Raw genomic sequence first — 23,772 nt, 5'->3', positions numbered from 1 at the left:
GATCGCGGATCGCGAAAATGCGGGGCGAACAGAGGCTAGCTGCGATTCAATTTGAACCGCAGCGATGCGTAAGCATTTTATTCGAGTAATGGATGCAGATCAAAAGGAAGGTGTGGCGATTTACCCCGATTACGGCACGCGAATCTCGTTTGTTGAATACTGGATGAAACATTGTCTCTTATTGTGGGTTAAAGGAAGAATAATTATATCCACCTCTGATTTAGAGTTCTTCGCTGCTCGATACTGCTGTATCTGTGAGCAATATTTGTTTAACAGCGTATTTCGGGATCTATTATCGGCCACGATTAAACCAGGCAGGGTACAAGTAGCGATCCAGAGTTTAGATTACCGCTTTACGACTTCTTCCGAAGATACGCGACCGATATTTTCCAACAGGAACATAATCTCTGAGAGCAACTGTCGCTTGATATATCGAGATTTATGGCTTGTAATTTAATTCAGCGTGGAACAGAACTTTACTGTTTGTTTACTGTAACGACTCACTTGTAGCTTGTAAGTTGACAGTGTTGATAAGTAAATACTGAAAGGGATGAGTATTTTCCTTTCAACTTTCGGTTAACTTGTTCGATGAAATTACGATCAAATAAATCTGACATTAAATTAGTCTGGAATACATAACACAATGAGCATCGAATAATAGTATGCGTGGATGCGTAGCATACCTATTTACAAGTTATTTATGATTCCTGTTTTGTTTTTGCACCCGATCAGCCGATAATCGCGTACGATCACGTTATTATTAGCCTTATCACTTCGCCGTGCATGCAACCTGCCACATTAAACGCAAACTCAATTAACGAAACGAGCCTAAGAAGTTTAAATTACGAGCACTTGTATGAGTGCTTGTAAGTCTCGTAGCTGAAAAATTCTCAGAGCGTTATCCGTGGACCTATCTAATCGACGAATCGAGTTCGTTCTTCACCGCGGCAGGTCTGTCTTAAAAAAAAAAAATCAGAGTCAGATATTGACCAGTCGTGGTCGCGGAACGTCGTTTCACGTCGCAGTTATCAGGTTTATCGAAATTTCTTTCGTTACGCATCGTCGATTCACCGACTGGTAAACAGCGGACGACTATGTTTGCCCGAGCTTCGAGACAAACGCTGATTAGAGACTATCCGTCATCCGTTCGCGAATGATCCTCCGCGGTCCGCGACGCGAGTGCTCCTGTTGCCAAAGTCGACGCACGTCGATTTTTGGAGCCGTCCACGCCGTCAAGCACCCGTCCAGGTCACGTTGTGGTTGCATCGAACCTGGCTGATAAGGTAAACATTTGGAATTAACGCAATTAAGTGACGCCAAGGTGGCAGGACGAAGACAGAAAAATTTGTGGCAAGTGAATGACGGAAGGAGACGAGGGTTGGATGAATGTCCAATTTAAATGAAACTCGATTGTCACGAGAGAAAAGAATTAAAAGAAGGTGCTCTTGATCTCCTTCTTTCCCACGAGGACATCGGGTGTTTACTCCTCCACTTTTTTCTATGTAGATTCTATTTTTAATCATTCGTATTATCCCTCGTGCATTCCTGTAACATAATTCTCATTTTGAACTTCTGAAACATTTATTGTGCTTTCAACACAGTGAGTAAAATTCATTTAAATTGACCACTCGTTGTTTGATCATTCATATCGTTCTTGAAGATACCCCAATCTCTATTTTGGACTTTTGAAACGTCGATCGAGCGTTTACATTCTATACTACTCGTTCTGACATTTCGAGCTTCTACTTTCTCTACTTCTACACGCTTCTTTCGTCAACTATCTGTTTACTGCAAACTTGTGTCAGTGTTCTTCAGCGTCCAGGATGAACAAGAGTGTGCATTACGCATTGGTGGCGTTCTGGGAGAAGTCAGGGTGCAAAATCGTCGCGGATTATCCTTCCAAGCAGGACCCAGCTCACAGGGCGATCGCCCTTAGCACCGTGGATGGACTGAAACCCCTGGAAAACGACAAGATCAGCCTCGATCGGGGCAAGTAAGCACAGTATTATTTAATTGTGGTTTCATCGAAGTGTTCTAACGATTTTCCAAAACAATATTGGATCCATGTTTCCGAAGAATACCGTTTGGAAATCCTTCTTTCCACCAGGTACACCGTGCACGTGCTGATAAGCGAGCTGCACTACGTCTGTCTGACCTCCAAGCCAGAGTGTCCTGCTTCAGCAGCCAGCCTGGAGTCCTGCGTCCACGTGTTCCTGGAAAAATTGCGTAGCGTGTATAGGGAGCTGCCCATCATAGCAGACCTATCGACGGACCTGTCCAATCTCGCTGTCATCGACCTCTCCAAGCCGCTGAAGAAGATAGTCGTACGTTCGTCCCTTTAATCTGGAGACGTGTTGACCTAATCGTGACCGTAACCACGACGTACGATTAACCCTAGAGTACTATCACTTTTACGTTCGTTAATGCCACTCGGAGGATCCAGTGAACACTTTTCATTTGTGAAATTGTCACTGATGCTCGTGACCTGAAAAATCAAATAAATAACGAGGGTAGATTTGGCTTCTTTTCGGAGCAATCAAGGTTGGGGTAATATTTTGCTTCGAACTGGACTATTTTCCGATGTAAACCCCAAAAGTAACGATAGAATGAGCGTTCCAAGCCAAGAGACGTAACACATACTAATCACGAGAAAGCACAGCCTCAATTTTGGTACGTTAATTAATCATTATTTCAGGAGGAGTACAATCGACAAGAGCCCGACATAATTCCAAGGCTGGAGGGAGAGCTGGCAGAAATTCGCAAGGCCTTGATGGACGGAGTGCAGAAGCTCATGGACAGGGGCGAAAGGCTGGACGATCTCGTTCGAAAGACCCAGAGTCTGCAAATAATGGTAATCGCGGCAATTCGCGACGATCTATCGATCAAACTTTCATTTTCCGATCCCGGCTCGATAACACGTATCGCGAGCAAGGATCCCGTAATTGAATCGCGAGCAGAAAAGTATTTTCATTCAATGACCACGCGCACGGTGCTTACATCTCGCAAATACGACCCCAGCTAGTAGCGTTGAAATCGTTTATTTCCCAAGGGGTAGTCGTGATTACGCTCGTTTTATTTATAAACCCTGAACAAATACCGAGGGCCGTTAATTATGCCAATATCGGGCAACGATTAACGGGTCACGACCCACTGAACGCACAGTCGCGGCTCGACGTTCACTTTTATCGCCACTCAAAATTCTGCGAACTTTCTGCGTAGCATTCAAAACTACAGACACCATCATCTACGGGGAACATTTTTTGAAGCAAAGTATCATCCCCTAGAGTAAGATTAAGTTTATATTCTTTAAATATATAAAACAGTGCATTTATGAGTAGCAAGTTTTATCGAATACAGTAGAATGTAATGTTTATAAAAGTGATGTTCTAGAGGTCTGAAAAAATTCGGAGTTTGGAAACATATTTAAAAATATCACACACACACACAAGTATTACTATTACCAAGCATGTATTTTCACATTTAAATTTCCTTGCCCAGTCTCGAAAAAACTTCTACGTAGCAAAGTCCCACAAAAGGAAGAACATGGTGGCGGCCGCAGCAGCAGCAATTCTCATGTTCGTCTCCACGTCCCTCTTCGTTGTCCTGCTGTACATCGGGATCCTGTGAAGACAAAACATACACCATAAACAACGTCATCGAAATGTACCAGCGAATAAATTATTTATTGCCATTATGCTTATGCTGCTTATTATTGCTTCTTATTTCGCGACCGGGCGTTTCACCCTTATAATGTGTGTTATATTACAAGTATGGACCCAGAAGATGAATTTGACAAATACCTGTGGCAACGTTCACGCGACAGCATTCGGAACCGTCCGAAGCCTCGAGTAATGCTCGTGTGATTACTAAAGTCTTCGGAATCTTAAGCGATGACGTCTATGTTGATTTTCGAGACAGACTTTGTCGAGCTCCAGGAGGAAATCAAACGCAGGGACGACCACGCAGAATTCATCAGACGCGAGCATTTCATCGCTGCAAAAAAGATACAGGTTAATCATGATCGAACCCAGAAACCGTGGACAAATTGCAGGAAATACTTAATTGTTTTTTCGCGATTCAAACGTGGTCGTGATAGGAGCAGGGAAAACTTTACTCGAGTGATCAATGATGAATGAAAGCACTATATTTATTAAACACGTTTGTTTCGTCGAGTTCCTCGGATAACCTTTCAAACTTATAATGTTGTAATTTCTTTTAATGTATTTTCTGACTGCTGCATTCGAACAATAACTTTTATCGAACGAATAAAACCAATCGTATCTTTAATCGTTACTCCAAATTCACGTCCAGGCGATTCTCTCAAATATTTATCTGGATTATTCCACCCATCTCTGGGTCTCCAGTGAACAAGCATGCAAAAGATGACCCCGCGCTCGATAGCAAACCGCTCCTGCAGAAGTTATCGTTCTCCCTCGAACGCGATGCAAGCCTCACTAATAATAAAGCCTCGAGTGTCGTAACGGGAGCTGGTCGCCGAGTTATCGATTATTTAAGGTCAAGATCGTGACACACAATACTGTGTACGATCCAAGGAGTTAGTGTCGCGCCCCTCTCGATTTTAGAATGGACGATCTGGTCGCTTCTCATTAAGAAATCAACTTTACAAGTACTCGACGTTTCCTCGTGATCCATACAAATTCCAAGCTGTACACATTCCAGTTCAGGAATAATTAAAATACCTTCAGAGCTCCCACAACCTTGGACGAAGGTTTCCAAGGCTTGTTTAAGAAAACTAATGATTGTAAGATTTTGATTCTGATACTTGGTTTCCATTTTAGGCGTGGATTCGTGGAATCCTCACTCGAAACCATCACAGGCTGCTGCACGAGAGCGCCATCACCATCCAGCGCCATTGGCGCGGCTACTGTGTCAGGATTTTCGCTGATAGATACCTGGTCGAGCGTGTTCATCAAATGTGGCAAGATCACTACGATCGAATGGCGACGACGATCCAAGCCGTCTGGCGTGGTTACTGGGTCAGGAAAACAGTCCTCGACATACCAAAAATGCGCCGATGGCTGGAGACTGTTTACGCCAAGAACGACCAAACCGTGGAAGACATGAAGAAGTTGGTATTCGATGTTCCATTCTCGATGCTTCTTCTGTATTTATAACTTTCGTTTAGGTTCAGGTGCGACGAGATCGAATACGCTGAACGTGCTATGGAACGCGAGTCGATGCAGTGGACGCTGTTCATACTCTTCAAAGTATGCGAGATGTATCCTAACACGTCTTCCTCTAAAGAGGGTCCCACGTGTTAGAAACACTTTTAACTTAGCTACACCTTCGAGTTAACCTCGGTACACCTTGCATAACAAACTCTGAACAGCTCCACCATTTACTGAGAACGAAACAGCAGCCAGGAGTGCTCACCAGGATCGACAAGACTCATTTCACCTTCATCGAAGAGATGCTGAAGTGCTTCGAGTTTAGACACTACACAGGGAAGAAGGGTACCCGCTGCTGCGATTGTAAAATTGACCCTAAACCATCGCTAGTCTTCCGTGGGACCTATTACGAAAGATGCGAAAAGGAGATTCGCGAGATGGAGAGGAGATTGCAAGCTGGTGCCATGCCAGTGTTTAGAAGTACGACGATAATCTCCTGTCTAATTTCTGCAACAATATTTAAACTCTTTCGGCTGCTCTTTTATTCCCCAATGGCGAATTGGCTACTTTAAAGATCAAAGTTCCAAAGATTCTGAGTAGCGCGAAATCTTCAGGTTACCCTTACGAAGACCAGGAGAAGATATCTCGAAAATCGAACCAGGCGTACCGAGAGGCTTCCTTGCACAATCGGTACAAAGTACCCTCGACGAAAAGGCAAAGCACTTGTCGCTCTAAAAAGAAGCTGGATTTGCAGGACCCCTGCGCTGGGACCAACCAGCTCTACCACAAGATAAAGAAGATGGACTGCCACTTAGATCGACTTCGCCTCAAGTGTCCCATTCACGACGTCGTCTACTCAACCTAATCATCTGGAATCTCCACTCCCCAATCAACCAGTTGAGTTTTAATAGCTAAACGACCCCTTTTATTATCTCTAAGATCACAACTCTTTTCCTCCACAATCAACTACAGAATCTACCAACTAAATTCCACAAATCTAAATAGGAGATAAAAGACGGAAAGGAACAAGGTACAAAGCTACTGGAAACGGTATATTTTATTAATACATATCGCGTCGTATCTTATGTACAAATAAAATAGCGGGTACTGGATACAGACGTCTCCGTTTAACAGTGTCAGTTATGCACGCATCACGCCTCGCACGCAAGAGGAGTATTGACTGCTTTCGTCATGGAGACTGGTTTCTGACTGAGGTCAGGGTTCGCGCCCTTCTCGACCCTCTTCTGCATGCTCAGGGACGCCTCGTTCCTCTCCATGCAGTGGAATTGGTAGTTCTTCGACTTGGTCTCGGTGGCGGTGCAGGAAGCTGAGCATTCGGCGATTGGTCGTATCGAGAAGCAGATCTTGTCGTCCATCTCGATCACCTTGGTCCTGTGGACGTTGCAACGTTTGTTGGTGGACTGTAGCTCCTTGTGGTAGCCCCACTTCTGGATCTCCTCGTTCGTCCTTCCAGCGTCGACGTCGCTGATGACGTTGCTCGGGCGGTTCCTCACCTGACGCATGCACTCGAATTTATGGACTTTCTTGGCCATCTCCAGGGCTTCACCCTCGCATTGGTCCTTGGTCAGGGCGTAGGCAGCAACGAACTCCTCTGGTCTCCTCATGATGCAGTTCTTCGGGGCCCAGAAGTCGTTCGTGGCGTCGCCGTCGTAGTTGCCGCAGAGACCGCGGATAGAGTTGCGGTACATGACCCATGCCTGTGGATTAGACGTGAATTAGATTCGAGGGTGACTGAAAGATAGGTGAGGTCACTTAATCTTCACCACTACCCGAAACCACCCTTACCTTCATCGACATGCGTTGTCCATCATAGACAAGGTAAATGTCGTGTTCATCAGAGGTGACGCCAATGGAGTCGTCAGCGAGTCTGAAGATTTCGAAGATGATCTCATCGTTCCGTCTTTCTTGGTAGCTTTTATCCTTGGTGACTTCGATGTCTTTGTCGTTCAGCTTGACCTTGGGCTGGGAATCACCTGGCAGAAGCAGGATCTCTTGGTTGCCGAGGAGAATCTTGATCGCCTTGCGTCCGTCTTCCGTCTCTCTGGCGAGGATGGTCACGCTCATTTCTTTGGGAATACGAAGTTTCTCGCTGTGGTCGACAGGGTTGAGTGTCGGGAAGGTGGTCATCACCACGTGCCAGCAGTTGCCGAGTCTCATAGGGTAATCCCTGCCGTCAAAGGTCTCCACTCGCGTTTTGTCCAAGGTACAGGATGCTAAAAGTAAAAACCATGGTTAAAAAGTGGTTTCTTCGCAAAACTGAACTTAGACTCCGATACTTACGGTCCAGTCCACCGTGGTCAATCATTTCGTTAAGATTCCCGTTGGCAGACTCAAGGTCTTCACTGGTGATTTGCATCGGACTCAAGTCTATTTTATTGAACATCGCGTCCATACTGGAAGTCTCCACCAACACGTCAGCAGATTGGAGATTGTTCGAGAGCCTGGCTTTGATGTCGATCTTCTTCTTGCCAGCGTTCTGCGGCTTTACGACAGCTATGCGACTGTCGACGTAGTCACTAACAGCGACGAGTCCTACGGCCGTTTCGGCAAGCTCCAAAAGAGATTTGTCTGGTATGTCCAGCGAAACGTCGACCTCGTCCAACAGCATGGCGAGACTGGCAGCCTTCTGGCAGGCTTTGAGGATCTTGTTGCCGTGCTTCATCTGTCCCTGGCACTCCTTGACTATGGCGGACGTCTTGACCTTCTCTTTCATCTCTGTGCTCTGGGTGAGCTTGCCTTGGATGTTGATCTCCTTGTTCTCGGAGCAAGTCTTTCCGTAACGAACGGCGATGTCGAATTCCTTCTTGGGGATGGTCATCATGACGTGTTCGTAGGACGGGAGGATATTGCTAGTGGAGACAGTCTGAGCAGCCGCGCAGACTTCGTACTGCATGTCCAGGCTGGGCACCTTGGTGTGCCAGTAGAAGAGGGATCGTTCCTTGTTGTCGGCGGCGCTGTCTGTCCAGGCGATGGTGACGACGTTGTCAGACTCGAGATCACCCGGTAGTCGCAGCTGCAGGTCTACCACTGTCGCCTTGGCTGCCTTCACACCTTTGCTCACCTCCCTCAGGAACTGTTTCCTACGGTCTACGCTGTCTGCCTTCTTGTCGGATGGTTCCACGGTGGTAGCGATGGGGGTCCATTGTCTGAGATCCTCTGAACCAGGTTTAATGTTCAACGTGTCCAAGGCCACGGTGAAGATCATCGGCTCCTTCAGCTCGTGTTTTAGATTCATGAACAGATCAGTTTTGCAGAAGACGTCATTGACGACCGTCCAGGGGAACCCTAAGCTAACCCCACCATCGAGAGACCAGAACCGGTCCAAGAGCTTGGGAACCGTCTTATCAGTTTCCAGGCTCACTCTGAAAGGTTCGATGTTCTCCGTTGGGACAAGCTTGGACACGATTACTGTCTCGCCGCTGTGCACAATCTGAGTATTCTTCTCCGTGAGCAGAGGACGTAGACTGAAAATGTCGTGGCTGGAGGTGTACGGAACGACGCTGTAGTGCACCAACCGTGCCTTTTCCTCGCCCTTCAGGGGCCAGATCTTCATTTGCAGGTTCTTCTTCTCCACGTCGACTCCCAACTTGACCTTGATGGGCGCGTAGGTTTGGAGGTTAACGTCCACGCCAGAAACGAAGTGCTCGTGCTCGAACGGTGTGACAAAACCGATTCTTCCTTGGATCTTGGACGAGAAGAGCAGACGGACGTCGGATTCCACGTCCAAGTTCAGACCCTGGTTCATTTGAATCGTGTCCTTGCCGCTGCACTTCCACAGCGTTGGGATGTTGAAGGTGAACACGAAGGGCAGACCAGTCTCCGTAGGGAAGCTGAGGGTCACGTCGTACGATGCAAACTCGCTCCAACTTTTGTAATCTCCATTGGTTTGTACCACATTGTTTGAGAACGCTGTGAAAAGTTGAGAATTATTAATCGTCTTCCACGAGTTTAGCGTGACATTCGATACTTACCGGTGAACATCTTGATGAGTTCCGGCTTGTTGAAAGGCAAGAAGCCCGAGCCGAATTTGCTGTTGATTAAAATGTTTCCTTCCAGTGGAATCGGCTCTTCAGGCATGATGTTCAGCTCTTCTGCGAGTTTCTCCGTCTTCAGTTTCTCGTTACTCTTGTCGTCTTTGACATCGAACAACATACGGAAAATAGGTTTCATGCTGGATATCATTCCTACTACCTCGGTCGGAGGTGTCTTGAAGCCGCCGTACGAGGAGAAAAGTCCGTAGTAAATTGAACGCGGTGTGATGCTGTCCTCGCTGCCGATGTACTTCAAGATGATGCGGTGGAACTGGTTCTGATCTTCCGCGACCTTGTCGAAGATGGTACTGTGAGAGTATAGGTAGCTGTAATCTTCAGGATTGAGCATGTTCATGACGGAACGAGCCTTGTAGGCCAGGTCCTCGCTGCCAGGGATGGTTAGCCCCGCGAGACTTATGATGCTGGATTTTACAGCGGAGTTGACGTGCTTGCTAGTGTCATAATTAGTGAAATCGGCCATTCTCTGCAGCATGCTGAACGGAGGGTTGGTCTTCATCAAGAGGAACACGGCTATGCAACGAACTTCGTGAGCCTCCATGGTGTTCAGGTAGATCTTGTAGAAAATCGGACGAGTCAGTTTTGGGAACATCATGGTCATTTTGCTCAAGGAGGACACCATCAACGTCCTCTGGAAGACTGTGATCGTTTCCTTGCCCTCTAGGTAGGGCTCGAAGATGGAGAGTACCCTGGGGTGTCCGATTTTGCCTAAAGCTACGATGTAGGTCTGAATGCGTGGGCTGTCGCCGTCCTTGATAGCTTTGGTCAGCTCACGAGCCAGATACGGGATGTACTTCTCCACGACTACCGTGTCGTGTTTGGAGGTGAGACGACCGAAGGTGTGCACTGGGTAACGATTGTGGATGGTCATGCCGTTCACTTGGGCGAGACGTACCAAGTCAGCGAACACCAGGATGGCCGTGGTGTTCAGGAACCTCTCGTTCTTCACTTTGGGGTTGGTGGCCAGTTCCTGGGAAACGAAACTCGTGAATCTTCTCATCAGAAATTATCCGATCTTTCGAGATCTACCCGAGAAAGGGACCTTGGTTTGATACTTACCAGCAAGACTTTGATGTATTCGTCGGTGGGTGTGCGAGCAGTGGTTGGTAGTTTCGAGAGGAGATTGGCAGCCTCCATGCCACCCAAGTCCCTCTCGATGATCCAGTCCTTGATGGTCAGCAGAGCTGGCCCAGTTCCAGCTTGGGTAACCGCGTCCCTTAACACAGTCCAGGCGTTCATCTTGATGGCCTGGCTCTTGTCGTGCGATTTCAGCTCGTTGGTCGGCATGTGGATGTCCTTCTCGACCTCCTTCAGTTGCTTCCTGCTCATGGTGCGAATCAGATCGCTGAGGATCGTGAACTTGGCAAGGGTCTCGTGATTGGGGATCTCGCTGGGCTCTTCGAGCTCGATGGACATTTGAGCGACGAGGTCCTTGGCTGCCTTGATCATGTTGATTTCGTCGGATTTGTCGATCACCTTGCCGTTGTAGCCGACGAAGTTGGGCAGGAAAGGATTGCGAGGCGCGTCCTCAAGCGTGGGCTTGGGCTGCCAGAATTCGTGCTCCTCGCTGCTGGAGATGGAGCTGCTAGAGGCGCTGGACGATTTCGATCCGCGGCGACGAAGGTGCTCGCCCTTCTTGAGCGTCTCCTCGCTGGAACTGACGGCGTCTATACTGTCGGAGGTCAGGATCTGATTCGAGTTGAGGGCCTCCACTCGCTTGTTGGATCTGCGTTCCTCGTTCTCGGAGAACGGATTGTTGTACACGTAGACGAGGTTGCCAGTGGACTCACGAAGGCGCGGTGAAGGCAAAGGGTTCTTCATTCTTTCCATGTTCGCGATGGTCAGGTTCATTACGCTGACCACGATGCCGTTTTGGTTGTCGTAGAAGCGAGGACTGACTAACAGCTGGCTGGTGGTCACTGACGATTGGATGGTGAACCGTTTCAGGTTACCAGAGATGATCACTCTGCTCGTGGAAGATTTCTGCGAGGATCGAGATCGTGAGTATATTATATACAACTGCATTTTATTGCATACTATGGAGCGAAGTTACTCACCGTGAGGAATCTTCCGTTGTTGTTGGAGCCAGGCTCCCACTTTGTCGCGCCAGTGATGCCAAAGTGGTAGTCCACCCTCTGGTCGCACCTGCTAAAGTTCCTGGTCTTCATGATGTCGATGAGCAGTCCGTCGCCCTTCAATTTGGGCAACGGGACCAATTCAGGCTTGACGTGACGCATGTGCTCCGGCAGTGGCGTGATGTCGTAGTGAACCTCGCATTTGCCACCGACGGTGTCCTCTATGGCACGAAACATGCCGTAGGGTTCCTCGTCCGTGGGCACTTGGACGCTCTTGCTTCTGATGGCGTTCTCGCCCTGAGTGTCCACCTGGAGCTGGCTGACGATGCTCTTCAGCATGTTCACCTCCCAGGTCGGGGTGTCTTTCTCAACGATCAGGTCTCTGATCACCCCGTGCTTGATCTTCATCTCGAAGGGCTTGCCAGACATGGGGAGGTCGCGGAGCTCCAACATGTTGTCGGAGATCTCCGAGTCCCAACCGTTTGGCAACCTCTTGTGGATGCGCGCATATTGACACTTGGACACCACAGCGCCCAAAATGTTATCGTCCTTCGCTTGGACGGTGAGCAGCGCCTTCAGCAGGATACCCGTGTACTGATCGGACAGTTTATGGAGTCCAGTCAGCGTGCGACTTCGTACCAGGTAGGTATACTCGTTGCCAGCCTTCCAACCATGTTCGAACTCGGCTGAAACTGTTCCAACTGCGGATCGAGAAAAATTAGTCACCTTCTGCGATGTTTACCTGGATGAATCTCTGAAGCTTTAAAGACTTGGGTTCTACTAGGAGTTATTTACTTGGGAATGCTTGGGATTCTCGAAGAGTGGTTCTAGGAGGTTTATGCTTTCACTTACCTAGAATTAAGAGTGCCAGAGGTAGCCACATACTGTAAGCCGTAGAACACCAGAATGTGACACTTCTCGCGAGACTTCCCCTTTTATATGAATATAATTGTATCGTGTCAGCGAAAAAGAATCTCGATAGACATTAACTGAACTTGCTCGTCTGCGAAAGCATCTTTATCAATCCTCACCCGGGATCCTCGTATCTATCGATGAGGTCAAGCTCCATTTTCTCGGTAATCAGACTTTAATACTATCCTGTCACAGAAATGAAAATACCGGAAGCACTGGCTCCATTGCGATGATGTTTCATCTTCTGTCGTGCGCACCTTTGGGAATTTAATGATTCATTTCGGAGAACTAATAGTGCGTGTAAAATTGACGTGGAACCTTATTTTGAATAAAGCAATGTATTCCAGAGAGAAATAATAAGTATAATATTTGTTTACTTTAAGTGGACAATGTGAGGCGATGACAAGGTGAATTAGCTTTGCCATAGTTCTTGGAACAACTACTGTCGTCTACAGAAGTTTCCTGGTGTTGAGTAAATCAATGGCAATTGTTTCCGGTTTCTCTTTTTTTTATATATTAAGTTAAGTTAGGTTATCTTCGAGTTTTCATTCGGAATGTCCAACTTTTGATCTCGGCACTTTACGTAGAGTCAATTGTTATGCAAGTGAATTATTGCATTAACAATGGATAAAGTTTCGGTCTTGCAATCTTGCATCTCAGGGAATGCTTTAGGAAATCTATTAATATTATGTGGTAAATACGAGTGGTCCAAGTACCTTTCAATTTCCCATTAAAGGTTCTTTTTAATCAATTTTTCGTACTGCAAACTGTATAAACTTTAAATTAACATGCTTTCTCCCAGAGAATAATCTGATGCTTGAATAACTAACGTTGTGTTTAATTTTCACGTCCAATTAGAATATAATATATTGTAAACGAATATTCTGAACGGTTAAACATAAAAATCTGCACGAGCAATGAAAATGTAACACGTGGGGTCACAAGTTCATGGCAATAGTAACTCACAAACTTCCGTTACATGATTGAACACGTTTCGAAACGATATCGCGGTATCAGCATTCTTCCATCGGACATTTCTCCGATCATAATTTATCGATCGTGCGACCACGCATCAAGCTACAAAGAAACATTCATTAATCACATTTCCAAGTAAAGCGATACCAATTTATCATTAATTCGGAGACACTCAGCCCTCATTCTTTTCGTAAAATAGTGCAAACGGTGTCACACTATTCAAAAAAAAGGGGACAGATACGGAAAAATAACATTTATTAAAATATATTTTTTTTTGGTCATCTCATCCTCCACTCGTTAACGATGAATGGAACTTAATTATATAATTACACGTCCCTCCATCGATTTACATTCCTGTTTCAATAACATCCACAACAAAATCATACGACAATAGCCATCCATGTCACGGTTAATAATACTTTAAGCATATCGCGCGATAAGCGCCGGGCGTTTCATAAATATAATTCTCTTAAATACTAATTAGCGCGGACGAGAAGCGGTTTCCCAGCGGTGCGCGCGGTACTGTCCGTCTCGACGTCTATTTGCGAGATTGTGGCTTTAATGATCGTCATGGGCTCGTATTCCTGAAACGAAAACGAATTCGTGAATGAATTCACCGCAGTCACTCCGACCTCGCCGAATTCGAATCAGTTTCGACGTTAATAATCCCGGAACATTTATTTCAAACTGTTATTTTTACAGTTTCAAAAATGGCGATCCCCTTTAAACGGTTCACGAATTATAAAAGCAATTTCAACGCGTGTTAACCTGCGCGAAAATGTTGAAAAATGTTAATTTAAATAGAGGAAATACTTTGCATATATATTAACATTTTTTGATGAAAACTTGGAGAGATATCGTTTGAAATGGGCACTTTCAATATATATATATATAAAAAGTGGTAATGTTATGCATGCCCTAGAATTAAATAAAATTCTGGTATGTGACGATACTTTTTAATATCAAAAATGCCACCTATCCTTAAATGTTTTCTGAATTAAGAAACTAATATCACCCGTCGAGTTTCTCAAACAATTCTCAATCTAAGACACCGGTTAGCGGGACACGTGCCGGCCCGATAAAAAATGATGCAAGCGTGCTTATCGTTTTTCTGCAACATTATCGCAATTTAGTTGCAATGTCAGGGCCTCCATTAGGAAAAACAGATTACGCGTTTGCAGATTAACGAAAGAAATGACATCACCGACTCTGTCGTCGTTAACCACATTTTTCGTGGCGTTGCAGCATAATCGCACCAACCATTAAAAAATTATACCACTCCACGGTGGGCGAGGTCTCGCTCGCGCCACTTGGAAACGAAATTCTCCAATTCAGAGTATCGTGGACTCGGTAACCGACAGTGACTCGAATTCTGTTTCGTCGAGTGCGAAATCAACGGAGACAACGCGACGGCTGGTCTGAAATTATTCTATTAATCCCATTGTTCCAACGTCGCCGCGTGGAGCAGAATTTTGAGGGGAAAAAGTATTTCGTGCTGGCGAACTAGAAATATATTCGATAAGTAATTCAAATAATTTCTTTCATTCCTCTGCACGGTATTTTGTCTTCTCCGATAATCACGGAGAACTCATACTTTCACTTGCCACAAATGCATAAACATATACTTCTAGCTGGAATGAATTTTCTCTTGTAATTTGAATGTTTGTTTCAACGAAAAATACTAAATAAGTCACCTCTTGGCCGTCTACGTCGACTTCCTGAAGGACCTCGTCGAGGACGGAGACGAGTTGGTTGACGTTGTCGATGGTAAAGACTATGGGCGGTTTCAGTTTCAGGATGTTGTCATCGGGCCCGTCGCTGCTGATGAGGACCTTCTTGTCCTTCATCCTGTTGACGACGTACTTCGCCTCCGCTGTCGCTGGTATCCTCTTGGTCCTGTCGCGCACCAGCTCGATGCCCACGAACAGTCCCACGCCTCTCACGTCACCAATTATCTTCCTCCGTTTGGCCAGCTTCCTCAGCTCGGAAAGCAAGTACTTTCCCACCTTGAGCGCGTTCTCCTGAAGATTCTCCTGCACTATCACTTCCATCACGGCGTTCGCTATCGCGCAGGAGACAGGATTGCCACCGTACTGAAGTGCACGGAGAAAAGGAAGTCAAAGTAAGTACACAGAATGTAGAATAACTACCCGGAAATATAAAAATTCACCGTAGAGGGTGGAATCCCTTACGACATATATTCCAAGTATTTGTAATAGAAGCTTGGTTTCCACGTGAAAAATTATTTGATTCTTCGTCGATTACCGTATTAAAGTACTCGATCCCGGTGGCTTTGAAGCTTCCAGCGATGGCTGGGGTGGTGATGACAGCCGCCACTGGGTGTCCATTGCCCATGGGCTTGCCCACGGTGACGATGTCGGGGATGACGTCTTCGCCATAGACTTGGAAGGCCCACATATGACTTCCCACCCTGCCGAAGCCAACTTGGACCTCGTCGGCGATGCAAACGCCGCCAGCCTCGCGAACGTGCCTACCCATGATATTTTTATATTAACCAACTTTGCTGGAACAGAATGATCGGTCGAAAGTAGGCAACACCGTGTACCTGTACACGTTTCTGAAATAATTCTGAGGGGGTAGAATTTGTCCTCCGACGGACATCAGGCTCTCTGCGATGAACGCGCAGACGTTGCGACCCTGCGTCTTCAGGTTCTGGCAAATGTCCTTCACGTCGTTCGCGTACTTCACCCCGAGATCCTCGCCTGGATAGTCGGTTTCGCGATACTTTCCACGGTAGACGTCTGGACAGGGTGCCTAGGGGCATATGAGACGCCATGAATTCGACGTGAAATTCTTGTTCGTGCTTGTTCGGTTCCGTAGTGCTTTGTAATAGCAAGGGTTTATTAAGGATTTATTAAGGGTGGTTATCATGACCAAACTTTATATGGAGCATCGAAGTCATTGAAGTTAGCATTAGAAAAAGTAGTTAATTCGTCCTTACCACGTGAACCCAGTCCTTCTTGCCAGGTCCGTTCGGTTTGTTGAACTTGTACGGCGATATATCGATCATCGAGGTCAAATGGCCGTGATAAGCACTAAAACCAGAAAGAACAACGATGAACGAAAACCTTCCCCCAGTCCCCGAGTCTGTTCTCTAAGTTAAACCCTACAAAGTAATATCTTTTATCTTTTCAGTGCTCCTACGTTGTCCTCCGTGCGAAGATGAAGCTAAGAGAATTGGCTTTCGTCTTCGACGATAAAACGAGGATCCCTGAAAACGTTATTCTATCATCGATTGCTATCCGAGAAACGAAAAAAATAAAAAAAAAAAAAAATAAAAAAAATTGCATCGAACCGTTGGGCAACCGAGCACCTACTATTGGGAGCTGAGAAGAATGCATCTGAGCGTTTACAAAGAATTCATGTTCGTGCTGTTGGTCGTTACTGTACGGAAGCGAAAATTTTGATGAAATAATTTTTCTTTGGGCCTTTCAAGGATCGTCTGTAGTTTTTCTGAAATCTTAGGTCGCGTTCTTCTCAGCTCGCATAGTATACGCTTCACGCTAGCTTCCGTATCGGTAACAAGGCAAACGGGGGCGCAGGAGGATGTATGATTACGTTATCAACGGACCTAATTTCGTGCAATGAAGATTTCGATGCGGTCGGTGCAACTATGATGGTTCACGGGTCATTTGCGAAGCGCTGTAACGTTACAAGCAAAAAAGAATGAAACTAAGATGTGTGCGGCGCAGCTGCAACGAGCGTGGGTGTAACACGAGATTAATAGTGCACTCGCACATTGACAACAACAATGTCACAATTGTTTCTTTGTCAGGGGAAAGGTTTCCCTGGTCTCTTCTTCCTTAGCAATTTTTTCTTCAACTTTTCGATCGATTTTTCTTTCGATCCCTATCTGTCCGAATACGAGTAATCGAATTGCAATTTCGTCTGAATTTAAATCTCTCGACCTCCCTCGCCCCCTTTGCAAGCACACTCCTCGCCTCGCTTCTTTCCTATCGTAAACATTCATCTGTCCCCAACAGGTCCGGCTCCAATCGCCCTGTAGGACGGTGAATCCTCTCTAACATTGTATAAAAGAGTACTTTTGTTTCACAATTTCGCCTCCTCTTGTCGTGTTGCGTACGTGGCACGTTCGTGTCACCTAAAACGACAATAGCTTTATGTTGGGCGACCGTAAGCGTCGAAATTCGTCGTGGCGAGCTTCCCATCGACTTCGTCAGATTCCCAAATCGATCTTCGTTGGACTTTCTGGACGAATCAACAGGCTGTAAACAGGTAAAAAGAAAACCCACTCGATTAGTCAACGGTCGAAACATGGATCATTAACGAAACTCGTTATACGTGGCCGTTTCTCAGTGGTCAAGAACCATCGAGCTCGTACGCCCCTCCGTTATTCGGATCGTTCTCGCATTGGCTATCCCCCGGTCTACTATCGACTAGACGTCGTCGAGAATTCTCGTTGAAGTCGTAGGACTCCTACGCGAAAGACGAACAAAGGGTTCCCCTGTAAATCTTTCAGAATCGTCGCACGAGACTCGCCGCCGTTGGTAGCGGAATCTCGTTGCGCTTTCTCGCTGTTTCTCTATGACTTTTCGTTCCTTCTTTTGCGACCAAGCCGTGTGACAGGCGCCAAAGATGGCTGTTTGTTGCAAGATCGAGGAGAAGTTAGAATTTTAATTGTAGAGCGTTAGATACGTTTCACAGGGGACCATTTAAAGTCTGGAGGAATCGTTTAGAGGAATATTTAGCTGTTGGAATTTATGAAAATGTCCATCTGTGGCACGAGCACTCGAAACAGAGGATACATCGAGATGGAAAAGCCAAAAGCAGCGAGGCCCTGCTGAGTGCAGGGAGTCGAGGCAGACTTAATTTTCCACCGAAGGCCACTTTCCTCGCTCCAATCTCTCTACCCCCCACCACCGATGCTTTCCCACCCATCTAGCTTCCAATTGGGTGTTGGCCTCCAGCAATCAATTCAGTCTACCTCGACTTGCCGATACATAGCAACCATTTCGCCCTTTTTTCTCTTCAACTGCAACTCGGTCTCTTTCAAACATTCTCGAATAACTTCCAAAGCCCGGGTCAACTTCATGACCCTGCATAGCGCACGAAAGTAATCAAGAAGCGAAATCGTTACGTGTTGCGGTCTCGTTTAATCGAAGCACGTCGTTTTCCATTTTCGTGCTCCACTTCTCTCTAACTTACTGATCGAGAGTGATGATGTCGCTGTTCTTGGTGTGCGTCTGAGCGAGACGCAGGGCGAGATCGTTGGCCTCGCTGCCAGAGTTCACCAGGAAGCAAACGGAGAGTGGTTCCGGAAGCAGCGAAGTCAGACGACTCGCGCAGATCACCAGGTCATCGTGGAGGAAACGATTGTTGGTGGAGAGCAGCGCCATTTGCTCCTGGCCAGCGCGAACCACCGCTGGATGGCAATGGCCGACTGTAAGTAAACGTGTTCTACTTAATTCCGCCATGGGAAATTAACATCGATCAACAACAACGGAGGCCAACTCAATTGGCGATATACAAAGGTTGATAACAAATACTTTTAAGCAAACCAAGTTCGTAAATTCTTTGGAAAAAGTGTGGACGCGAAACGAAATTAAACCGACGCGATAAAGACTCTCTCGACAATAAACACGGTGGAAATTTCCGTACCGATTAAAAGCGACGATACTACTTGTTTTCATCGGCCAAGAAATAAATGGAACGATTTGTATCTGGGAGATACAATTCCATTTTTGGAAAAATGAGATTAAATAGGATTAAAAGAAATTTTGAAAATGTAGATAATAGAGGTGTGAGTCGAGAGTCGCGTGAGATTACACAGGCTTAGACCGAGTGTTTTTCTATGTTTGAAGAAGTTTGAATTTTTCCGCCTACCCATACACGCGACACTGGATTCAAATTAATCTCTTGTTTTTTCGAATCGGAATCGAGATATCTATGATAGTAGAAATGTTTACGACACCCGTCTGATATAAGAGCGAATTGACAGTCAAATGTATTTCGGTTAATGTATCTTTATTTTTACTTTTCCACCTGTTCTTCTTGGGTCGATAAAATAAATTTTAACGTTCGTGCCAGCAACAGCTTGGAATATTTTATAAATTACGTCTCTTCCTTGACCCGCGTTTTTTCTAAGCTCGTTGTTCAACAATTTTTATTTACACAACCTCTTGTTACAAGATACTTTTACGTACCGTGGGCAACATTGTTGATGCAATCCAAGTAACGATTCCCCCTCTCGTCGTACATGTACTGCCCCTCGGCTCTGACGATCTTCAGCGGATTCGACTTGTAAAACAATTTGCACGACTGGCTGCGAACACGATTATTCCCCGTGTGTTACGTCGCTTGTTAATGAAGCCGGTATCGTTATGCTCGACGACAGCGAACAACGAGTATGGAAAGGAATCGATCAAACTCACCCGATATGGCGCTCGCGGAGCCTGATCGTCTCCGACTTAGGCATTTGTTCCAAAGACTCTGCCATGGCAAAAAATGACGTCTGTGGAAAGATAAAAAGTTATTCGAGATCTGATTGAAGTTTTAATTTATGCATTTAACAGGTCTGACAGGTTTTTTAAAGAATCGGAAGTCAATTGAATTTACTTATAGGGATTTTGGAGGCTTTAAAAACCGTCCACATTTTATGACGTTTTATCTCTTATTTTTGATCAAAGTTGAATGAAGTAAGACGAAGCGTTTCTATTTTAATATTTCTTTTAGAAATTTAGCAATAATGAAAGAAATATTCATATCGGGCTTTCGGCAATTCCTTCGATATTATCTAGAGCTAACGTTGGGAGTCCCTTTTGTCTAATAACATCATGGAATTTCTCGTCGGATGGGAACGCATCTAAGACGATTAATGGCCACATAATTAATTTATGAGAAGCGACTAACACGTGAAAGCTGAGTATCGGACGTTCCCCATGGGATAAGTAACTTTCCAGCGGCTGATAAGTGCACGTGATTACTACGTGGAAGTAGTACTTCCATACACTCTTTCGTCCATAGTCGCCATGACGCGCGATAAATCGAGTTTTAGGAAAAACAACATATCTCTCTGTTCTATATAACATACACGTCTGTATTCGCTATCACTTATCGCTGTATTTAAATTGACATACTCTTTTAATCGTGCCGCCTTCTTTAACCCCTAAACCGAACTTGCACCATAATAGCCCGATACGATGGGTTATAAATAAGTCCAGCGTTTCCATGAAGTTATTTTAGAGGAAGTTTATTGGCATGCGTGGACGATTATGTCTGGTATATGTATGAATCCTACAGCAATTTATTATACCTTGGCATGAATGGTACAAATGAAGATTTAGTTATTGGACTATATTATTTTAAGAAAAGGCAAGAGTATCGAATAAAAATGAAAAGAAATGAAGATAAAATTAACGAAGAACCATCGCCACTACCATGACAATCACCCCAATGTATCCATGACTCCTCCAAACAAGTCAAGTCTCCATAAAAGTTAGTCAAACAACTTCAAACAACTTCAAACAACTTCAAACCACCTCAAACCTCCGTCACCAATTACTACAGAAGAAAAATCAACACAAAACGACCCATTTAATCGCGCAAATGAACAATAGATCTTTCATGGATCGAAACGAGTGAAAAGAACTTGAAACGGACCACGGATGGCGCCCAAGGCGCGAACGATGAAGTATTCAACGGGACGCGCGCAGAAAGTAGCCCGCGAAAGCGTTTAGTCACGAAGGAACGCCCACGCGCGCTCAGATTGCCTGACAGAAGGAGCGTAGACGGCGATGATCGTACCTGAACTCGTGGTAATAGTAAATCACCGTTCCTCGACTTCTGAATGCAGCCGTCAGCTCAGTGCCGCGACCTACTCCGGTGACGTCATATATAGAGCTTGCCGATTGTGCGGAAGAAAGCGGGGGGCTGCGCGCGCATTGTCCTCTTCGCCCTAAAGCGATGTTAGAACACTCGTTGCCCCACCCCAGCGGACCGCATTATCATCGCCTTCGCTAATCGCGACGCGTGCAAGCCGACACAGGATCGACTATTCTTTCGATTGCTCCTATCGCCACCTCCGACACAATTTTTCAAGACCCACTTAACAAGGGGGTTGAACTGAAAGGACACAGGGAAAATGGAAGCCAGTGATGGGCAAAACCCTAAGCTTCGAATAAATCTGAAGTTTGCCGATGTGTGTTTGTCTCGTTTCCTTCTTTGGAAAATGTTTAACAGAAGAAACGAGACAAACACACATCGGCAAACTTCAGATTTATTCGAAGCTTAGGGTTTTGCCCATCACTGGCTTCCATTTTCTCTGTGTCCTTTTAGTTCAACCCGATGTGTGTTTGTCTCGTTTCTTCTGTTAAACATTTTCCAAAGAAGGAAACGAAGCAAACACATCGGCAAACTTCAGATTTATTCCGAGTCTAGGGCTTTGCCCATCACTGATAGGGGTCCTGGAACGGGACAGGGTTTCAGGAAAGGTCTTCAGTACACTCCTTTCACTATAAACTCCTCTATGAACGTTCTACCAAACCCTCCGTCTGTCCAATTTTTGATCGACGAACATCCACTGGAGAACTGTGGATGTTCGATTGAGAACTGGAGTTCGATCTTGCTTATTAGGGGCCCGGTTTGTTTGAAGAGTCGCAGTCGAGTGCGGGCAGTTCAAAAGTAGATAATAAAAGGAAACGGTTGGAGGTCCGTGATTGTTCGTTGAATAGAGTGGAATCAGAAGAACGATATAGAGGTTGAACGAAGTGGGATCGCTGACGCTCCAATCAATTCTGCCACTTCTCTATTTCAGTGCTGATACACCAACGGAGATATTGCGAGGAGGAAGAGCGCTTCGCGGCTCTTACGACATCGAGGTAGAGGAACGTGACGGGACTGTTTATCAGATGAAGTAAAATTTGAAGAACGTCGGCGATCAAACCGCGTAGATCCAGTTCTTCTCTTGGCACTCCTTGTCGAGGAGGAATAGTTGTCATAAATGTTGCAAGATAAATGGGTAAGGAGGAATCTAGCGAGGCTGCGATGGTAAATTATATTCCAAAAAGGTGGAAAAAGCGTGACTGAATCCAAGCGTCGCCGTGCGTAGTATAATTCTTGTCGAATAATGTATTTTGTCATAGCAATTCAAAAAACAGTAAAATTTAAAAATTCATTCTAACGAATTCCAGTAAAATTCCCTCGTGGAAAAGTTGCGATAGGACTAGCGTTGCGGGAACTAATAATAGGTGACCGTGAAAAATAGAAACGCAATAGAACCGCGTCGATTGTGGCAAGAACGCAGTTGTCGCTATATAATTGAACTATTATTTTGCATGCGTTATTAAATCGACGATAGTAGTGCGACGCCGAATGAGCCTTTCGGACAAGCTCCGTTTTAACGAATTCGCGATGGGGTGTCATTGTTTTTATCCTGTCCTTATCGTATTACATAAAACAGCGCATTGTTATCGTTGCTGCATAAAATTACAGATCGGATATCGGCTCGAGTTACTCCAATCTCGTTTAGCGTAATTTCGGATAAGCTTTATCATCGAGTGCCTGAAATCGGCGGGCTTTATTTTTGATTCTTGCTAATTCGGACGACACGGTGAAAGATAGTGTCTGTAGGACGCTACGTGATCAGATAAAATAATTACAATTTGGACAAATAAATTTTATTCGAGGAGACTAGAGAATTTATTGCTACGCCATAAGTCGTTGTTAACAGAAACGAGACAAATGAGAAATATAATATTAACGAAACAACTTAACGATCGATTTTGTCGAAAGCCAGTTTGCAAATCGTTATTTCGCCTTTCGAGCGTAGCGATTAAATTACGCCGGCACGTGACTAGGTGAAATCAATCACGCTCGCGTATTTGCGAATGATAACCGCGAGTCGAAGAACTGATTGTGAGTGAGAAGTGGGCTGGTTTTATCGTGCGTGAACGTAATTGGTCGTTGGTTCGGTAACGACGCGTGCACGTTCACGGGGTAAGCAAACTCTCGAATCGATTGGCGTCGATTAATGGAACTGGATCAGAGTGCCAGAGATGGGCACGATTTTTCGTTCGCATGCGCGATGCGATAGAAATGCATTTGTGCATTTTGAGCACGATGCAACTACGCGCAATCTAATATCGTTATATTCAACGAGTTCCTCCCTTCTCGCTAATAAATTTTGAAACAAAAATTTTAGTTCGTTACCACGTGGCGAGTTAATTAATTTTCGAAGACAGCGTCGATCACCTCGATGAGTTTGATATCTTCTGGAAGCGGTTCGATATCTTCTGAATCGTCGACGAAAGGGATTCTCGCGGTTCGATCGGCGATCGTTGATTTATCGATCGTAATCGCGCGTCGCGCACGAAACAACGTTGTCGTCGCGCGATACACTGAAACTCGCACGTCTATTGATAGTTTCATGCAAAGGAGGGCGACCTCGTGTATAATAATCGCCTGACATTGGCATCGTAACTGACAAACGAGACTAGCGCGACATAGAAGTGTTTTTCTCGGCTGACACGCGGCCACGATCATCTCTCGTTCCCTGCTCCATTATTATTCATCCGACTCCATTGTCTCTGGTGATCAATATCTGGACAATCGAATGTTAATCGGCCTTCCTTC

At 45.5% G+C, this 23,772-nt stretch overlaps 4 protein-coding genes and 1 long non-coding RNA gene across 9 annotated transcripts; 3 read left to right on the top strand and 2 right to left on the bottom strand.

Moving 5' to 3' along the window:
- Positions 1-9: 9 nt before the first annotated feature.
- Positions 10-3,679, top strand: LOC128876889 (uncharacterized). Its single transcript, XM_054123702.1, has 5 exons — positions 10-1,283; positions 1,806-1,993; positions 2,108-2,324; positions 2,696-2,851; positions 3,499-3,679. Exons 2-5 carry the CDS (start codon positions 1,824-1,826, stop codon positions 3,625-3,627), a joined length of 672 nt encoding a protein of 223 aa, XP_053979677.1. The 5' UTR covers positions 10-1,283; positions 1,806-1,823; the 3' UTR covers positions 3,628-3,679.
- Positions 3,680-3,890: 211 nt separating this feature from the next.
- On the top strand, positions 3,891-5,785 carry LOC128877552 (spermatogenesis-associated protein 17-like). The gene is made up of 4 exons (XM_054124940.1): positions 3,891-4,010; positions 4,800-5,089; positions 5,147-5,228; positions 5,351-5,785. The coding sequence occupies exons 1-4, from the start codon at positions 3,891-3,893 to the stop codon at positions 5,699-5,701; spliced, it is 843 nt and encodes a 280-aa protein (XP_053980915.1). The 3' UTR covers positions 5,702-5,785.
- Positions 5,786-6,168: 383 nt separating this feature from the next.
- LOC128876883 (vitellogenin-like) lies at positions 6,169-12,278 on the bottom strand. The gene is made up of 7 exons (XM_054123683.1): positions 12,127-12,278; positions 11,257-11,975; positions 10,259-11,182; positions 9,122-10,169; positions 7,431-9,059; positions 6,936-7,363; positions 6,169-6,847 (listed from the first exon to the last, which is right to left on the bottom strand). Exons 1-7 carry the CDS (start codon positions 12,155-12,157, stop codon positions 6,281-6,283), a joined length of 5,346 nt encoding a protein of 1,781 aa, XP_053979658.1. The 5' UTR covers positions 12,158-12,278; the 3' UTR covers positions 6,169-6,280.
- Positions 12,279-13,399: 1,121 nt separating this feature from the next.
- LOC128876885 (alanine--glyoxylate aminotransferase 2-like) lies at positions 13,400-23,697 on the bottom strand. Of its 5 annotated transcripts, none has more exons than XM_054123690.1 (9): positions 23,392-23,697; positions 19,575-19,654; positions 19,347-19,465; positions 18,349-18,583; positions 16,124-16,217; positions 15,728-15,936; positions 15,427-15,652; positions 14,856-15,254; positions 13,400-13,745 (listed from the first exon to the last, which is right to left on the bottom strand). In XM_054123690.1, exons 1-9 carry the CDS (start codon positions 23,680-23,682, stop codon positions 13,638-13,640), a joined length of 1,761 nt encoding a protein of 586 aa, XP_053979665.1. In that variant the 5' UTR covers positions 23,683-23,697; the 3' UTR covers positions 13,400-13,637. The 5 variants fall into 5 exon arrangements, with proteins under 5 accessions (XP_053979665.1, XP_053979668.1, XP_053979667.1 ...); XM_054123693.1 differs by having other exon boundaries at positions 23,350-23,423; XM_054123692.1 differs by lacking the exon at positions 23,392-23,697 and adding an exon at positions 20,947-21,118.
- LOC128876896 (uncharacterized) lies at positions 21,809-22,830 on the top strand. Its single transcript, XR_008457148.1, has 2 exons — positions 21,809-21,849; positions 21,956-22,830. It is a non-coding gene; the product is annotated as an uncharacterized LOC128876896 (long non-coding RNA).
- Positions 23,698-23,772: the final 75 nt, after the last annotated feature.

This window comes from Hylaeus volcanicus, chromosome 5 (genome assembly GCF_026283585.1).
Source record: "Hylaeus volcanicus isolate JK05 chromosome 5, UHH_iyHylVolc1.0_haploid, whole genome shotgun sequence".
NCBI lineage: Eukaryota > Metazoa > Arthropoda > Insecta > Hymenoptera > Colletidae > Hylaeus > Hylaeus volcanicus.
Note: the sequence above shows the minus strand (reverse complement) of the source record. Positions and strands in the feature narration are given on the sequence as shown.

What these genes read in the sequence shown, in the direction of transcription:
- LOC128876883 (XM_054123683.1), bottom strand. Translation starts at nt 12,157, where the DNA reads ATGTGGCTACCTCTGGCACTCTTAATTCTAG. An exon ending in ACTCATCAAGATGTTCACCG is followed by an intron (nt 9,060 to 9,121) that starts GTAAGTATCGAA and finishes AACTTTTCACAG; the next exon opens with CGTTCTCAAACAATGTGGTA. An exon ending in GACAACGCATGTCGATGAAG is followed by an intron (nt 6,848 to 6,935) that starts GTAAGGGTGGTT and finishes TCTAATCCACAG; the next exon opens with GCATGGGTCATGTACCGCAA.
- LOC128877552 (XM_054124940.1), top strand. Translation starts at nt 3,891, where the DNA reads ATGACGTCTATGTTGATTTTCGAGACAGACTTTGTCGAGCTCCAGGAG. An exon ending in TCGCTGCAAAAAAGATACAG is followed by an intron (nt 4,011 to 4,799) that starts GTTAATCATGAT and finishes TTTCCATTTTAG; the next exon opens with GCGTGGATTCGTGGAATCCT. An exon ending in CGCTGTTCATACTCTTCAAA is followed by an intron (nt 5,229 to 5,350) that starts GTATGCGAGATG and finishes AACTCTGAACAG; the next exon opens with CTCCACCATTTACTGAGAAC.
- LOC128876889 (XM_054123702.1), top strand. Translation starts at nt 1,824, where the DNA reads ATGAACAAGAGTGTGCATTACGCATTGGTGGCGTTCTGGGAGAAGTCA. An exon ending in AGCCGCTGAAGAAGATAGTC is followed by an intron (nt 2,325 to 2,695) that starts GTACGTTCGTCC and finishes TCATTATTTCAG; the next exon opens with GAGGAGTACAATCGACAAGA. An exon ending in CCCAGAGTCTGCAAATAATG is followed by an intron (nt 2,852 to 3,498) that starts GTAATCGCGGCA and finishes TTCCTTGCCCAG; the next exon opens with TCTCGAAAAAACTTCTACGT.
- LOC128876885 (XM_054123690.1), bottom strand. Translation starts at nt 23,682, where the DNA reads ATGATCGTGGCCGCGTGTCAGCCGAGAAAAACACTTCTATGTCGCGCT. An exon ending in GACATCATCACTCTCGATCA is followed by an intron (nt 16,218 to 18,348) that starts GTAAGTTAGAGA and finishes TTCTGGTTTTAG; the next exon opens with TGCTTATCACGGCCATTTGA. An exon ending in TCGACGTAGACGGCCAAGAG is followed by an intron (nt 13,746 to 14,855) that starts GTGACTTATTTA and finishes TTTTCGTTTCAG; the next exon opens with GAATACGAGCCCATGACGAT.